At 47.2% G+C, this 18,974-nt stretch overlaps 1 protein-coding gene across 9 annotated transcripts in view; it reads right to left on the bottom strand.

Moving 5' to 3' along the window:
• robo2 (roundabout, axon guidance receptor, homolog 2 (Drosophila)) overlaps positions 1 to 18,974 on the bottom strand; it is a 399,514-nt gene that overhangs the window by 200,180 nt on the left and 180,360 nt on the right. For 8 of the 9 annotated variants that reach the window (XM_036536226.1, XM_036536232.1, XM_036536228.1 and 5 more), the window contains exon 1: positions 13,663 to 13,761. The exons of the other annotated variant lie outside the window; for it this stretch is intronic. In XM_036536226.1, the coding sequence (XP_036392119.1) occupies positions 13,663 to 13,717 (55 nt within the window). In that variant the 5' untranslated portion in view covers positions 13,718 to 13,761. Of the gene's footprint in view, positions 1 to 13,662; positions 13,762 to 18,974 lie in introns of those variants that run through there. 9 annotated transcript variants of the gene reach the window in all.

The following is an 18,974-nucleotide window of genomic DNA, read 5'->3' as shown; positions in this document are numbered from 1 at the left end:
CAATCTCATTAGCATCGGTAAAGAGCGTTGATGTAAAGACTGAAACCCAGCCATGACAACATGCTTGTAAACAAAACCCCCCTGACAACCAGAGTCAGGGCGGTGTTACCAGGATGCAAGGGGCCCAATATTCATGTTGACAGATGAGAACAAGGGATTAATTATGTTCAATTTGCATATTTAATTGGGAAGCCCAGTGGACTCCCTGACCGGCATTCACGTTCGTGCGTGTTAGCTCGAATGTGTTAGCGTGTGTGTGTGTATGTGTGTGTGTGTGTGTGTGTATGTGCGTGTGTGGGCCCCTGTCTCCTCTCCCCCACGAGCTCTGCCTTGTAAAGAGGGTCTGTTCACACTCGCAGCTGTCAGCAGTGTAAGTGTGACGAAGCACCCCCACCCCTCACACCCCCCCCCCCCCCCCCCCACCAGTACGATTGATGTCTTCACTCTCGTGCGAGTGATGAGAACGCATCCGTCAAGTCATCGGATGGCGAAGGCCGAGGCAGCGCCGCCAACACGCAGAGAGGAGAGGAAGCGTGAGGGTAATGTCATTACCAGGTCGCCCGTGCCCCGTTCTGAGCCGTAATGGCTCCCGCGCACGCCCAACGCGAGATCCATCTTCCCCACGCGCTGTCACGGGCCCCCTGGAGAGCTCTGCACACTCATCTGCCCCCGGCCCTTCCCGCCGCCACTCAACCAGTGAAAATACGGCTACACTCCACAAACCCAACGCAACAGAAGCGTCTGCAGGGACGCCCTCAAAGACTTGCGACAAGCAAAACTGTGACACCTCTTAAATGCGAGTCCCTCTCTGTCTTCAAGAAAGATTTGAAGACACAGCTCTTCCGTTCTCACCTGAGCACCTGAAACACTACCCCCATAAAGGAATTTCCTATGTCTCACATTGTTTCCTACTAAACTATGAAAAAATCTAATCTAATAGTTTAACATACTCGTTAGCTCTACCAGCGAGCTTGTACCTTCTCTGGCCAAGCATTGAAACCTGGTCATGATGCGTTTCTAACATTGTTGACTCCTTATATGGCTTTTTTCTTGTGTTGCACTCTATCTCACTTGTAAGTCGCTTTGGATAAAAGTGTCTGCCAAATGAATCAGTGTAAATGTAAATGTAAATCAACTGCAACTTTTAGGTCCATCCCGTTGAGATGTGATGGAGTACGGTAAAGCTGAGGGCCATCTGGCTGCGGGAGGGATATCGGTTTCCGCCCGCGCTGACATATGCATGCCGCAAACAAACAAAGAACAACCGAGTCATTTCAGATCCCCGCACAGCCTTCTGGGAGAAACGTTAGCAGCAATCCGGCAGCAAATCTCCCACACGCTGCTTCATACACTTCGTTCTGTGCAGATCTGTCCTTTTTGCTCGTAGTTTTCGCGCATATAAATAGACGACTGCGCGGGGAAATGGGAGATCAGATTTTACTGCAACGGGCCGATGCCTTCACTGAGCAGTCGCAGGAGATGCTCGCTCCCTCCACTGTGCGCTACATCTCTCCTTCCCTCCTTCCCTATCTGTCTGCTCCCATCAGCTGCTCAGCTGCTGCGGGGCGGGACGCCGGGTGATCTCTCCCTTCAGAACACACGCTGTCAGAGCAGGGCTGACTTTAAACAACAAAGAAAGGGAAAAGTCAAAAATCTGAGTCTGAAATGAAGTGTGCTGGACAGATAGCACGGCACAGCTGAGCGTTACTCCAGCCTTGGCTTCAGAGACCTTATGACTGGTTGGTTGCAGGTTTGAATCCACCCGTGAGGCACTGCCGTTGTGCCCCCGAGAAAGTCACCCAACCTGAACTGTGTCAGTCAATACCCAGCAGCATAAATGGACAACAAGTGAAAGAGTGCGCTATTGAGGCTGTGCCCTGGTTAAGCTGATAAATAATATAATGCATCCGCGCGGGCTGATGGCCGAGTTTCTGCCCCTCTTCCCCGCCTGCGTCTGATGAGGGCGAGGAACCCACCCCCCTTCCTGGATATGCGCGAGGCTGCCACAGTGCTGTCAGGGACACTGAACTGTGTGATGCAGATCAAATGATTTCCAATGCGCAGCTCAGTGGAGCGTGGAAACCCCCCCCCCATCCCCCGCACTCTCCCCGTGGCTCCCTCCCCTCCCTCCTCCAGCCTCGAGAGTGGCCGCGGCCGGCCGTTTGTCTCCTTCTGCACCACGCACACGCGGTCAGGACGACGCGCTCGGGAGGAAGGACGAGGGAAATGGCAGCGAGAGCGCGCTCTGTCTCACGCGTGCGTCCTGCAGTGTGTGCGCCCTTCTGTGAGCGCTTGTGTTTGTGTGTGCATTGGCGAGCCTGCGTGTGTGAATGCAGTGTGCTTTTGTGTTCTTTTGCATCCGTGAGTGCGTGTGCATATGCGCCTATGTGTGTGTGTGTACGTTTGTATATATGCATGATTTTTGTCTCAGAGTGTATTAAGAGTGGGTGTGCCTTATGTACATGTGTCTATGTGTTGGAAAGCTTATGTGTGAAAGAAGAGTGCTTTTGTGTATGTGTGCCTGTGTGTGTGCGCCTGTGGATATGTGTGTGTGTGTGTGTTTGTGTGTGTATGTACGTGCGTGTGCCTCTGTGTGTTTTAGCAGTGTGTGTAAGCATGAGTGCTCTCTGATGTGTTTAGCCTACCCTCCACTTTGAAGTGTCGGCTGCTCCAAACATCCCCTACGAAAGGAGAGGAATGAAATGAATAGCACCAATTGATTCTCCCTCAAGCATTGTAATCTCTTTACTTTCAACCTGCATTGCTGTGGAGCCGGGCAAATTGAATAGGGAAAAATAAATAAGCCTTTTATTGCTTTAGAAATGAGGGTGGTGGGGAGAGAAAAAAAAAATCTTTCAGGTGGCTTTGATACACTTTGTTGAGAGATGAGTGGATAATTGGAAAAGCTTTGCCGGGTTAAGGCCTGTTCTGAGCGCATGGCAGCCCCTTCACGTGTCGATGAGTTTGGAGGAGGCGTTTGGCGGTGTCCACCGGGCGGGGCTGTGCCCTGATCACGCAGGGGTCATAGCTAGTGCCTGACCTTTCACACAACACCGCATGCTGGCAGCCCTGCTCAATCTCACGCCTCTACCCCGGTTCAGCTGGAGGCTGTTCTGTAACGCAAAGCAGGTGAAGGGGACCGCAATGAGATTTATTAAATTCCTATTTTGTGGGACATTTGAACCTGTTTATTCAGAGAGTGAGTGTGTGTGTGTGTGTCGGGGGGGGGGCAAGGGGCTGTGAGATTGCGCAGGGCCGAATCTCATTCCAGGTGACTTAGGACGGCATTTTAATACAAACACGGGACCATTACACTACAGACGCTCCCCACATCCCCCAAACCGACTGACGAAATTGCCAGCGAAACCGCCAGCACCAATTTCCGTTAACGCCCCGCCCGTGCCTCTGAAAGGGCATTCCAGGAAAATAAAAAATAAAAATTATATTAAAAATAATCACAGCGGCAGAACAGGATGGGTTCAAACATCCAGCGCCACCATTAACTGCTTCTGCCACCCACAGAGAACCGAACCGCCATTCCTGCAACAAAGACTGACTCGCCATAAACCATTACATAAATCAACACGCCGCTGACTGTCATGAGTAAAGGCGTTACACAGCTCTGTGCGCACTGGCCAACGGGCCAGGAGACCTGCGACGCAGCTGCAGAACCGCAGCGGCAGCGGTGCAGCTCCCGCGCATGCGCACAGGGCTTGACTTCTCGTGCGGCTCTCGAGAGCCCGCGCATGAGTCACCCAAGTTTCGGTGTGCATCTGTCTTGGCCGGGGGGGGGGGGGGGGGGGGGGGGGGGATCGGGGGGGCTGTTTACCGTTACCTACAGCATTCAGAATATACCATGAATCACAGATATTTATGAAGGCCTTTTTTTAAGAGAACAGGGGGTTGCTGTTGAGAAATTGCTGCGATCGGTCAAAAGACTTTCAGCTGAAGCGTCGCCCGCAGGTGCTTGGAGCGTGAAAGATGAAGAAGCTGCCTGTCTGAGTGCAGTGCAATACATGACCGGACAAGTCTTAGCATTTTCGGTGAGGGCTTTTGTCCGTGCTATAGTGAAATGGACAACATCACCTGTATTTGCAGATAATGGCCGATTTTTTCTTTGCTATTTAATTAGTAATAACACTTTTCTGGCCTTGATTTACGCAGTATGTGGACAGCATCTCTTCAGTGTGAGCCAGTAGCTAATGAGTCCACCGGCCTGCAGGAGAAACTGTGAGAGATAGATGTGTTTGTTTCTGTATTTACAGGGCCTGGGGCCGAGTGAGTGCGGTGTTAATTACTGAGACAGGGGAGAGGGCGGGCGGGCAGGGCGGGATGATGCAGGAGGAGGGGAGGATTGCAACGCGGACGCGTCATTCGCTGCGGTGAGCCGCTCCGTGCGGCGCTAACGACGGGCGCGTCGGCCGCGGCGTGACGGATGCATGTTTGAGTCTCTCCGGCCTTCGCTGACTCTCATACATTTTCATGACCGCAGGAGAGCCCCTCTCCATCAGAAGGGAGACTCACGTCAGAGCCACAGAGATGGAAGGCTCTTCTCCACACTCTGGCCTCACTACCGCTCCATGGCTGGACATAAGTGTGACACCTCAGCCTTGCTGCCTACTCATCATAGGATCTGCCAACCAAATCCATTTACAAATGAAATTATACAGGCAATTAAAATTATTATAAGAGACCTGTATGTGCCTATGTATACTACTATATTTACACCTTAAATGCATTCTACTGCATTCTGTGTTTAACAGCTCAGTGTTTTAGCATTATAGTATGCGATACTCATACAAGCCATGTCTGCACTATAACCTATGTGTCTATACCTGCACAGCACTTGACACTCCACCCACTCAAGGGTTGTCAAGGGGCCGCCAATCAGAGGACAGGATGAAGGCTACGGAAGCTCAGGTGATCAGCAGCTTCCCCAGACACTAATTCAAGGCCTCTGCAAACAGTGGCCAGCATGTTATCTTCTCAACAGCGTCTCCGTTTATGACCTACAGGCGATCATCCTGTTCATATTTCCTTCTTTTTTGCTCGACTGACATCTGTGTCTTCCCCCAGCACTTCAGTTCATCCATGGTAATCACAAGAAGCAACTGTCCATCATCAGATCAGGACTTTGCCTCCTTCCAGGAGCAGGTGATGCGCATCCGCTTGATATCGATCCCGTCCAGACAGTATCAGTGACTGACACAGTTTCACTGTCTTTTACCTGAAAGGATTAGCATTCAGAAATCTCTCAGACTGCCAGTAATCTCACGCGCAGTTCACTCATTCACCTCAGACAGCGAGGGGGCGCCAGGGAGGTGTGAAGGCATTGCTTCCAGAATTCAAAACACAATATAAATCAGCGATATTAATCATCAGTTCAGGCAGTGGTTTATCAGGCAGTAAATCGTAAGAGCACAGCCTGTTTACAGCACACAGGTAAGACGTGAGACACCGCAGGTCCCACAGGTGCGTCCTCCGCAGCACAGGTGACGACCTCTCCTACTACAGCGTCGCCATGGTTATTCAGTCACGTGAGAGAGACCACCACCTAGCTCCGCCCCTGCCCCCGCCTTCACCCCACCCCCAGCCCAACCGTGTGCCGCAGGTGCACCGCTCACCTGTGCCATGTTTAAAGTCCTCCCTCACGGGTGAAACGTTCCAGCATGAGCTTCAGAGAGATAGAACAAAAGCCTTCAGGCCCCCACCCCACCCCCACGTCTTTGCCTCACGTTCCTACACGTCACTCTTGGTTTTATTTCTCTTACAGAAAACCACCAATGTCAGCCTCCATCGAGACCCCCGATGGAGTTAATGACAGTGGATTTCCCATTCGCGCGTTCAGTTACAGATGCCAGAGACTTCAAGTTCAGGAAATTACCACTGCGAAAAACACACACGCACACACACGCACACACACACACAAACACACACACACACACGCACAGCCCATAAACATTTTCAGCAGAGTGCCCGTGTCACTCATTTATAAATCTCATTTCTCCCAGGCAAGACAATCAGCCGGCTGCGGTAGCTACCTGGGACAGTAAATGTCACAGTCATGCTCGGCTGCAAGCTCCCGGAGCGTGGTCTAAACCCGCAAACACGTGAAAATGCTATCATCTCCCTTCCGCTGTGTTAGGTGTCATGGCAGAGGCGGCCATCTCTATTGCAGCTGACATTTCCCTCTGAAACATTCCCGAGGAAGCCGCACCTCCAGCCGCAGAACGAACAAAGGTAGAATGTGCCTAGGGTGGCACTATGATCCAACAGAAACTGTTTGGCTGGAGATTAAAAACCCTTTATATTCGCCAGCCTTGCCAGGCTCGCTGACCTGATGTGAGCTCAGCGCCTCCAAACGATACACAGATTTCATTTTATATAAATATATTTATTATATTTCATTTGTATATATATATATATATATAAATAATTTCATCTGCATGTAAATACAAGTGACATCATCTTCTTCATTGCGTCACTGGTGATAAATACAGTTACACTAAACTGCCTCGAACTGAAGATACATTTTCCCGTATTTTCAGGTATTTGTCCTGCTAACAACATAGCCACAGCCTTTTAGAGTGCTACATATGCACTAACAAACTCTGAAGTAAATTAAAACTTCAGAGTCCTGAATATGTGACGTGAGAGTCGCGCAGTCCTGATGCAGCGCTGCCTCCTTGCTGACGTGCTCCGCGGCCGCATGCATTGATGTGTGACGGAAAGTGATCCTCAAAGCAGAGGAGCTGTGCGGGGAGTCTGCCGCAGGAGCTGACAGATCCCTGTCACCAGCCAGGTGACACCTGTCAAAGGGCCGCTGTGATCCTGACCTGTAATCTGATTCACTTTAACTTCATTACATAAACAGCCGCCCTTCCCCACTCTCTACTTCTGTCCCTTACCTCCCTCCTCTCCTCTCCCGAGCTCTGAGATACTGACCGTCTCTCCGGTTCTCTCTCCTCATCTCTGATTTTGAATCGAAGGCATTCGAGATCTACACGCACGCTCTGCGTTACGAAACACTCGTGTTTAAGCCAGTGACCAGATTATGCACACACCGTGACCTCGGCCACGACAGTGACAGACTCAGAAACATTACTGTACAACGAGGCTGGCCTGAGACTTCTACTGAAAGCTCGTCATTACAGCATGCGTATCCCGTAAATGAACTGCAATTACAACAGCACCACTTAAACGTTGCCAAATCAAGCAGAACAATCGAATCTGAGAAAGGCATTACAACGGCTGTCGCACGGTGACCCAAGATTGCCTCGTCACTCACGTATATCGTTTTAATTTCAGCTCGCTTTAAATTATACCCCCCGAGTTCAGACCCCGTTCATTTAATGAACAACAATGAAACCCACAATAATTCTACAAGGTCTTTCACCCATGTCCTTTTGCTGAACCTACCAATTTCACACACACATACACTCTCCCTCTCTCCCACACACACACATGCACGCACAGTTGACTGCTGTTAGAGCAGGGATGTGGGGTTGAGTTTCTCCTCACGGAGCAGAAGTGAAACCTCAGCCACTGCCCGGACGAGGTGCAGCGGGCAGGACGAGGCACTGGGGACGCCAGGTGCCCCTCGGTTTTTGGTGCTCGCACGAGAGAAAGCCGGGGGAGCTGGGTCGTCATATTTCAATGCCCTCCTCTCATCCACACATCCTCAGGCGATTTGAGCTACAGGGGTGAATGCGAGCCCCCCGAAAAGCATGAGGTCACACTGATACAGAAACCATGTGCTGTCCCGCTCGGGTTCTGCAGGACATTATCAGTGGGAGGACACCATCGCAGACAGAGACAGCTCACAGCTGGCCTTGGGAACAGCTCGGCTCTTGCTAAATCTTCCTTTCATGTATGAACTCAGACCAGGAATTATTTGCTCAATCCAACTGTCTGCGTTTTTTTTTTTTTTTACCCTTGAACCAATTTGTGCAGGGCTGTTTTTTTTTGTGGAACAATCCGGAAAGAGTGCAACGTCCACAAGTAGAATCTAAACCTGCCTTACTCCTCAATTCTGCTTCATATCAGAAGCAACTGTCAAGACATCATCCAGCAGTGTGTGGCCATTTATTTTATTTAATTTATCTAGCCTTTATTTAACCAGGCAGGTCAGCTAAGCATTCATATCTCGTTTACGGTGAGGAGTTTGGATAAGACAGAGAGAAAGGGATGAAAGAGATTACAGAGCCAATAACCTGTCCTGGATGACTTGGTGCCAAGACTGAGAGAGCCAGATTGGGAATTTTGCCAGGACACCAGGGGTTAATGCCTCAGCTCTTTTAATAAGTGCAACGGGATCTTGAGTGACCTCGAGTTTCACCAGCTCCTACAGTGCAGTGTCCCTACTGCACTGGGGTGTTGGTTTTTTACTTCCACTTATTCCATCATACCAAAGCCAATACATTATCTTGTGTGGATATTCCCTCCTGTCACTACACAAAACAGTCCACGTGGACCTTGTCAATGACACTGGAGCAAGGGGGGTTATTTCATAAAGGAAGAGTCAACACTCGGTGACACACATAGCTTTCTAACCTGGTTCTGGGGTTTCCCAGCTCTCCAGTAGTGCAAAAAGAGCCATCCTTTTCCCCAGAACCCTGCACTCACTCCTTAAGCTACGGCAGCACACATCCCTCTATAGAGAACCTTCCAAGCTGAAGCACATCCCTTACACACCATATAGCACAGCAGTGAAACACGTCTGAGCTGCTTTCCACAGCACACACATTAGTGATGACCTGCATGGCTGAGTCACTTTTCAGAGAGTTCAGCAGGGCATGGTGCTGAGGGGAGGGGGGGGGGTATGGGAGAGGCCAGAGCCTGCATGCAGTCTGGACTCTGTTCGTAAACTTCGACTGGCACGGTGGCTCTTTCCCCGCGCTTTCCTGCCCAGTCCTGACCTCTGATCCTTTCCCTGACCCAGCTCCATCTTTCTCCCCCTCCCTCCCTCTCTCTCCCCCTCCCTCTCTCTCTCTCAGCTCCCTCCCTTTCTGGCTCCCTCTCTTCCCTGTCTTTTTCCCTTTGCCTACCCACTCCACCTCCCCACATTTCCTCACACCTCTTACTTTCCACACCCAGCGGTATTAATCACGAAGCTCTAAACGTCGCTGACTGATGCCATTCAGAGGCCCGGGCTTTGTTGCTAATGTGGCCCTATGAATGTGACTCCAAACCTTTTTGTGCTCCTAAGTGGACTCTTAGAGGCAGCTCCTCCCCCTCCAAGGACCCAAAGAGCACCTCTCAAAGGCCTAGTGATGTGGGGGGTGGAGGGGTGGGGGGGTGGCTGCAAAGGGTGCTGCAGAACGGGAGAGGAGGAGTGATTCACGGCCCACATTGAGATCTGCGCCCCCCCCCCCGGCTGTCAAGCCATGCCATTGCCCTGCGCTTAGCAACCGGTGGGTCGGACAGCGAAGAGAGGGAGAGGGGCGCATGTCACCAGCACAGGGGAGCAGACTCACAGGCTCCAAGGAGAGTGCAAAGACTACTAAAAACAAGACGCAGTCAGCAGACACAACAGGAGTCAGAGCTGGGGAAAGAAATAAAGAAAAAAGACTGGGAGAGGGTGGGATGGCTGGGGGGGGGTACTTGCCTAACCCTGTATTCAGATCACAGAACTGCAATCCCCTTTTTCCATCAAGCAAAAAGTAAATAAATAAATTATATATATATAGTGTGTGTGTGTTTCGTAACTAATTCCTTTATGGACATTTTTCCATTATTTTCCAGGAGTCTCTTGACTGCCTTTTCCTGGGGTCAGGGAATAATTTTCCAGTTTTTCTCAATTGACTGGGTTTTTGATTTTTGACTCCCTCTGGAAAATTCACTATGGTACATGTACAGTGCTTTGTGACAATTTTGACTGTAGAAAACTGTAGAAAAAAAAAAACAAAACCAAAACAATTTTATTTGTTGTAGTGCACTTTCATATGTACATTTCACTTCCTCTTGGGGGGGGGGGGGGTGTGGAGCGAGGGGGGGGGGGGGCATTGAGACACTTCTTCAAACAACAGGCCCTTGACTCCTGTCATTCCAGGGCTTGGAAGTGTGGCCTCCAGGGTTTCCTCCCTCCACAGCTCCTCTCTGTACTGCACAAGAGCCACTGTGTGGCACAAAGCGAACCTCGCCAATTATTTACCTACCGCCGCCATTTCTATTGTCTGAGTTTAACTGGAACTGCCAGGCACACCTCATCATCGATCACACGCTACAGTCATCAGTGCTTTCGGCACCTTCATTCCGGTCAGCCGACTCACCGGATCCCTCCACACTGTTCATGACGTTTTATTTTTTTTTTAAGTTCCTAAAATGGAAGCCACAGCGCTGCCAGCAGTCTAACGCGTTTGAGATGCCTACCTGGAATTCTTATCTTCAGTAAAGCTTTGTCTATTTTTCGTCTAAGCATGAACCTTTGCAGAATATGTCAGACATTCCAGATATGCCATTAAATGCACACATGAAGGTGCCATTGCGCATGTATTACATAATGTTGCAACATTATGACCGTATGCATCTGCTGAAACAAGCTAGCAAAGACACGGCCTTCACATCAGCCTCCCCCTACTGTCTGAGTAACAGTCAGATGGCCATCTCTGAGAAATAATGAGCATTGGAATGCTGATTAATAATCAATAGTATGCATTTTAACAGTTGCCTCTTTGTTGCTCAGGTGTTTACATAAATAGCTCGTGACATTCAGAGGATGTACATAATGCAACTAAATGATTGCTACTAAATCAATACTTCAAACGAGATACGATCAAATCACTTCGGAAGAACACGTGTCTTCCCATAACTTAATCCATTTGTCAGTTTTGACATGTTGCTACTGAAGGGCTTTAAATCAGTGACACATCAAATTGAAAAGGGGGTTCTGACTCTCAGAACAACAGCATGGGTGTCACTTCTTTTAAGTCTATTCCCACAAGCTAAGGGTGCATTGTTGTTTTCTTGGAAATGACAAGACACCATGAGACAGTGTGAAATTCTTACAGTTGGAACAGCAGACGTAACGCACCTATCATTACGGGCTAACATGAAGTGATTAAGCTAGCTTCACAGACGGGGAGCAAGAACCACAAAAACGATTGTTTTTTTAATCAGAAATCATTCGTCAAAAACTAATCAAACGGAAGAGAGACGTTTGAAAAACCCGTGCTACATAATCTGAACCGACACAACTGCGTGTACCAACAACGTACCTTAATTACAATTTCAAACATCTTTTTAGGTAACGAGCTGAGCGTGTTTGCACATTTTTGTATAATGTATCATTCGTTTGGATGTAAATGAGTGTGTCTGAGACTGCTCAGTCATCAAATTCATTCTCACATACCTGAAATTTAACCTACACTGCTCGGAACAAGCAGAACAAGACACTAGATTCTGTTGATCTCTGACAAAACGCAATACGTGAGAAAGCAACAACCTAAAAAAAATCTGTCCCGACTCTTGCTGATACCTTGTTGAAAAAATTCAAGAGAATCCAATGATCTACTCGGGAACCCTTTCAAGATACTACAAATCTTCAGTATGACCAGACGTTCTCTGAGGAAATCTTTACAGAGCCCTCCAGATGTGAAAGTGGGCGTCCTATATGGCAACGCTCCCTCTCTCAAACTGAACCCCAAATGTGCCTTATTGTGTTTACCCAGTCGCAGCTTCCTGATACATCAATGCAAATGGTGTGTTTAATACTGATTTTTGCCTTCCTCCAACATTAGCTTTGGCATAACACAGTCCTCCCCTAATGCTGGGTTATTGATTTCTATCATTTTAACTATAATGCAAGTGTACGCCAGGAACTGTGTTAAGAGAACGTTTCTGTTCCCGCCCCACTATTTAATAAAATACTTGCTTCGGGTTACAATATTAACGGCAGTGATTGCAGTTTCTTTGGTGACCAATTTACAGCGCAGCCTGCAACACACTGGAAAAAAATATGAATGAACCGATCTGCTCATTTAAAATGAGGCATTAATTAAGCCTCATAATTGTATTTTTCAGAATTCCTACAATCAAATGCTCTTCGTGGGGCAAACCCTAATATATATTATCTGGTGCACCCGACGATCCGGTCAATTGGATTTGTTTTATACATATCCAACTATCCCTTTACCTTAATTACATTCTGTCTTTTCCCGTGTTCGCCCCGCCGCATTCCCCCTGTACTTGCTCCGCTCGCCCTCACCGTTCCCCCGGATCGGTCCGTTTCGCTCGGGATACTGCGGATCGCTCCGCGCCCCACTTAGCAATGCGGGACGTAGATCTTATCAACATTTGTTGCAGACGTTCTGCTGTGTACTTTCAGCAAAAAATAACCACCCAGTTATTATTGTTATTATTATTATTATTATTATTATTATTATTATTATTATTATTATCCGACAGGTTAATTCAGTCAACTATGTTAGCACTGCATTGATAATAGCCTACCAAACCATCAACCATATGTTTTTTAAATAAACCGAAAGCAATAAAAGAAGTGTCATGAATACAAAGGTGTCCGATATCTCAGCATGTTAGGCACAAACACTATATGCTAGCCTACATATATACTCTTAAATCCAGCTACACGTAATGCACTGCTCCCTTCAGAGTGGGTTTATGCGGGTGGAGCAGGTGATTTAAAATCACTTGATCCGCACACCTGACCGACCCGCAGCTTTCCATCTGGGTCAAATATGGTAAACGGCACGCTCGTTATGCCACCATGTCCCACGGACACTGCAGGCGTTTGCACCCCACTGGCAGAAACCCGCATCGTGGAATTCCAGGATGCGCTATTGTGACGGAGGAAATGCCAAGCGTCTAAATATATAGAAATGTATTTTTTTTGCTCGCGTTGGAGGGCAAGAGCAGTTTCACTCCGAGAACGCAAGTCATCGGGACGGGGCATAATACGTATACTGCTCTATCATTCACGCTCATTTGTATCACTGACCTTTTCAAATTTACGAAACCTTGTGGCGTACACTCAGCTCACGGTGTATATAGATATAACAGAAGCCACAATGCGTCCGGGCAATAATACGCTGTACAGTACATCCACGTCCCTACTTCAGACCCTGTGACTGAATAACTCAGGTTTGCTAACTATAATCAAATCTCTCTGCTCCTCTGCAGAAACAACAGCGTGATCAGGGCCAAAAGGCACCCAGAAGTTCGCCAAACTTTCATTGAGTATTTACAAAGATATTATACTTAAGTAGGCCTTTCTTTAATATATACATTTTCAAATTTAATAAATAAATGAATACTTGCGACTATAAAAACACTAACGTCAAAACTGTTATTTATTATTTATACGTGCATGGTAAGCACAAACTACAGCTAAAACAGACATCTAACAGGTCTTATATATGTTACAACTGTCACAGGCCATTAAAACGGTCGCACTCAAGCATCTCCCAGTTGCATTAATGCACCTTGAGCAAGAATTCAAAAATTACGCTGAATGTGCCAAAACCGAGAACACCCTATTTTGCTTGTTAGACGCTGGCTGAGAATAATGACAGCACAATAACTGTCGCCTTCATGGACAAGATGTTACATCTTACGAGACGCTCTCTTACCTTACCTGAAATGCAACCATTCAAATATTTTCCATGCAATTTTTCTGAATCAAAGTTTATTTCCAAAACTTACCATCGACTTGATAGTGTAATAATCCACCAAGGAAGATGTACACTAGCAGACCCATTCTAGCATAGTAAACATCCACGTCTCTTGCGCACAAATCCTTGACTTAGCAAACACTTGGACCCCCAAATTGAACAGCACAAGAGTTTATTTCTCTTTTGTAGCTGAAGTTTTGATGTAGTTCCTAGTAATTGACTGAAGCCAGTCTCGAAGTCCAAGTACAGGGCGGATTCATTATAGCCTCTTCGGGAGAACACAAGATAGATGCTTATCCACAGACATGTCAGAGCCAAAGTCGCTGAGATTTCGACCCCACGATCCAGTATATTATCCCAGCCGTTGGCCCCACAAGTCACCGTGCACCGTCCATTTCTTCTCTTTCAGACGAAAACGTGATGCGAACTCCTCAGCAAACACACTCATTAAGTAAGCTTCACGTTTTCTTTAATTTCAATGAACAGAGAATCGCGTCCCGTTTATACAAAACTTGCGCTTTGCCTTAGCCTCCTCGAAATGCTGCTGTCTCCAGCACCTTGCCAATCTTCCCCGATGTCCACAGTGTCCCTTCTCATTGCATGGTTAAAACAATATCAATGCTTGTTAGCATACCCTCATCAAAGTTCCACGCAGCCTTCCTCCACACCTACTGCGTAAATTTCATGAAGAGGGCTGCTGTTTCCATGTGCTTGAGTGCTATAGGCATGCAGACAACGTTAAGTGGATGTAGTAGTTAGTTTAACAGAGCTTGTCCTCTCCCTCCCCGTCTCTGTAGCACCAACACTACCCCACAGCCTATCCGCACTCGGCTCGGCTTCAGCCTCGACTGACACACACACCAAAAAAGAACTCGAAGGGGGAGGAGAGAAAGAGGGAAGGAGGGAGCGAGAGACGGAGAAGGCGGGGGTGTGGGGGGCTCAAGTGTGTGTTGGCAAGCCTTTATTATTACCACTGCCAGCAACAAAGTAAAAAAAAGAAAAGAAAGAAAGAAAAAACGAGCGAGGGCTCGTGCCACATAGAAAAAGAACACCGCGGTTGAGTGTAGCACTCTTGATCGTGTCTTTCAAAAGTTACCCGCGGCGACTCACAGAGTGAGTGTGAAGGTGCTCATGCGTTTCCTGACAATACAGTCGGACATTAACCAGGATTTAGGCAATCTCATCTGGAGCCTGCCACTGAAAATATCAGTTGCAGAATTTAGCATTTGCGCTTGTGATTTTCATGCATAATCACATGTAACGGTAAGGCGCCGTAAGATTAAAAAAATGATGTGCGGGCGTGGCGCAGATATTGCATGCTTTGGATTTTGCCGGAAAACACGAATAGTACTTTGGTCACGAAATTGTGTGCGTCTGTGCTTTATACTTCACGGTTCACTCTACGTCCTATGTAGCACGAGCTATAAGATGGGACAAGCAAGCTTCCTTTGTCAGCGCAGTGGTTACAAACGACAGTCCGAAGTTGGAGATTTCATCTATGCCTTTCATTAATATTTGATGGCTTAGTGAATGGCAGCAGAGGCATGATTGCGCCATTAGTCATCTGTTTGGTATGACCCGCAATGCACGCGCATTAAACATGCAGGGCTGCGAGGATATTGCGAACACGCTAGGTCAAATGTGGGAGTCTCGTTTCAACACACGCATTAGATTCCACGAGAGACTGCGAAAATTCACTGAGCTGACGTCGAATAATGCAAACGCAGAAATGGCGAAAAACTAATTTCACACATAAAACAACCACACCGCAATTTGTGATGCACAAATGCCATTAGGGTGACAGGTGGGGCTTGGGATAATGCTGCAGATGTTATTTTTGCGGTGTATAATTGAGCGTCCCCCTAGCAGAATAAGTATACAGATAAGCAATCAAAATGATACAAGTCACACCATTAATATAACAATAATACTGCCGCATGATGAGGAAATCAAGTTGGCATTGCGATGCACACGAAATGAAATCCTCGCAGGAGCGGCACGTTTGCGCGTGCGGATCACAAAGGCGCTGGGAGCTGTTTGATGTCTGAGCTGGTGATTACGGCGTCCGTGCTGAGAGCAAGCGGGTCTCCTCTAGCCGTTTCCCCTTTCGGTGCCTGTGTGGGCCTTTAGCGCCCCCTACTGGCCGCAGCGTCGCCAATCCGCTGATAAAAACGCGGCAGGAGTCGCTTTCCCCTCTCTCTCTCCTCAGCCACGTGCTCGGTATCTGCTGTAAAGAGTCGGTGCGCTCAAAAGACAAAGCACACAAATGGCATTTTTTACATGTGAAGACACACCATGTTAATGGATGTGTGGTCATATCGTGCCATAATGACTTCGATGGAAGAGCAGACGCCACATATATAACCAACTATTTTCTTTTCTATTTTAGTCACGCGCATGCAAGCACCGACAGGGGGAGGACACTGTAACACTTGGCGTTTATTTCCATTTGGGTCAATAATACATCGACCATAAACAGTCCATGGCATGCGCCGTCTGAGCGTTTTGGAGGTCATTCTAAGTTTTAAAGCCACAAGAAACTGAAGTCAACTCAATAACGGCAACAAAATCTAACGCAAAGACCATATTACAGTTAGAAAAAAAAATCCACTGTGAGACAAAGACAGGTTGTGTGGGTTTTGAGGAACATGTCACATATGACCCTACCACTGAGAGAGAGAAAAAAATACCATAAAAGTGAAAAATGTCCCCAAGGAGCACTGAAATCGTGACGACGCCGTTCGCATACAGAAGAGCAACAGAGCCGGCTGAAATAGCTTTACTACAGGTCTGTCGTGTTATTTCCAATTGAGTCACGCCATCGAGAGAAAAATCGGGATTCGTTTAAGGCGTTTTATTATAATGTCACTGGAAAGGACTCGCTTTTAACACATTATTTGTCGAGGCACAGTGCCACATATGAAGTCTGTACCTATCTGGAGACAGCGGAGCTGGGGAGTAGTATTAAACCAAGAGAAATGGAATGAGTACAGAAACAATCTGTGGGGTTCAGAGGGAGACCGGTGACCTTTGTTGATGATGGAAAAGTGTGGTTATGATGGCTACAGGCGAGAGAATGATTGCTTTTGATGGGAGTTAGTAAAACTGTTGCCACACGTACACCTCCGCCATTTCAAATCCTCTAGATGCGGTCGCCTCTCTGAAAACAAACAATAAATACACGTCAAGTCCACTGGAGCGTCAGAATCGGCATTATGAAACGGGCCACACACACTCGACAACGGTGCCGCAGCGAACAATGACGAGCAAAGTGGTGTGCTCTCGCTATGTGAGGTACGGGTAAGGTTCATTGTCGAGAGTGCTTTGTTGTATCAATATAATTTACCCTAATTTCCAGTAATTACTGTGTCCCTAATTTATTGGTGACTGCGCCATCAAATTTCTTTGAAAGAAAGGAGGTCCATGTTTTGTTTGATTTATTTTGTATTTTCTGAGAGCTGTGGTCGGTTTATTTTGGGGGTTATTCTGAGATAAAAACTTCCAAGTCAGAATAAACGTGGGGGAAAAAGACAGGAAAGCTGTCAAGCAGACCAGAACTTGTCAATGCAGACGAAAAAAGGAGTCAAAGGCAACACACAAGAGACACAAAGGAGGATTAAAGCTGACCTGTGAACATATCAAACAGGCTCACATCCTTAGAACTGTGAGGTAAACCTGTACGGACAGCACACCTAGCAGCACAGGGTCCTCACTGCGGCAGCCTCACCTGGTGGAATGCCCCACTTTCAGGCTGTGATCCCACTTCAAAGGCAAAAAAAACAAACAAATGTGCGCGCACACACACACACACACACACACACACACACACACACTACAACCATTACCACAACCGAGGACATGACGAGAGTGCACCTTCTGCGTCTTTTATGACGATGGAAATCATAAAGGACTTATTTTCCTCTTCGTTTGCTCATCAGACTGCATGTTGCAGCCTGCCTCGTAAAGGCCTCTCTTGCAGCCACGACACGTTTTAAGTTTGCTCCCGTCGAAGGCTGCGCTGTCAGATGGCCAGACATGGCGATTTGTCTTGATATTTTACTACCCGTTTGTGAGGCGCATGTGGAATGATGTTCTCACTTTCAGCGCGCGCACACGCGCACACACACACACACACACACACACACAAACATGCATGCACGCACGCACATACACACACACATGCGCGCAAACACGCACACAGAAAATATTGGTCCATTTTCATTGTTCGGGGGCCACATGAGGTTCTCTTTATGACTAATCCATTGTTGAGAGCTGTTTTGAATGTTATGGTTATCTAAAATGCAGTGACATTGCTTCTGAATATCATAGTTAATAAGCCAGCGTTGGGAGGTGTGTGTAGGCCTCACAGCTCTCCTGAGCCTTCCCCTTTGGAATACGTGTCAAGGTAGACTTTGTTTTCTCTTTGTCACTTCATGCAAATCCTCAGCATACAGGTTTACCAAAGACTCTCTTGTAAGGAAGGAGCACAGAACTCTGAAGATGCGCCAGCCTCTTTACTTAACTTTAGCCTTTGTTTTCTTTTTGTTTTAAAAAAAAATCTCTGTGGTTTCTGAGCAAAGCTTCAGCTCGGCAGTGAAACTAAGCAGGATTTAAAAACATTTTCTGTTTTGTTGTGCTTTTGTTTCTTTCTCTTTGAGCATGTACATCTTTATTCAGGATCAATGGAGTAAAGTTTATGTTTGGTAATGATGTCAAATGCTTTTAGTGATCCTTTTAAGAGAGCAGAAAAAAATTATACAAAAACAAATTAAAGAAAAAACCACATTCACAAGGATCTGTTTTTGCTGTGCAGAGAAGTACTTGCAGATGTGGGGTATAGCCAGTTGTAAGGCAATTTGCTCTGATCACAATAGGAAACGCACTATGCGTGCTCTCTCAGATGAACAGGCAACATTAGTAACCTAAAATGACAACAAGACCAGGCGGTTAACATTAGCACTTACCATAGACCAGCTATAGGGAACACATGATCATACTCACTCCTAACAAGCCAGGCCTGAAAGCTAGCACTTCCATTTGCTGCCACCAAGGGACCACACTACACATTAAACTAAATTTACACTTACGGGCCGCTTGGTTTTGTGCCCCTGCAAACTCCATTACAGAAATACATGCAGTGACAGCAATGTGCCGGGAGTTCATTATTAATACGAATATGTGCTGGAGATGCACATATCTTGGTCAGACAGGGAGTAAATGGCCCTCTGTAGAAACGTAGAGATATGCAGAAAGAATACGTAGGGTGGGATTATGGAAAGGCGAGACAAGAGATGCCGATCTCAGCGAAGGCTTTTTTTTTTAAGCCTCTCTCTCAGCACACCC

Source organism: Megalops cyprinoides, chromosome 9 (genome assembly GCF_013368585.1).
Source record: "Megalops cyprinoides isolate fMegCyp1 chromosome 9, fMegCyp1.pri, whole genome shotgun sequence".
Classification (NCBI taxonomy): domain Eukaryota; kingdom Metazoa; phylum Chordata; class Actinopteri; order Elopiformes; family Megalopidae; genus Megalops; species Megalops cyprinoides.
This window is presented reverse-complemented; position numbering and strand designations above follow the sequence as displayed.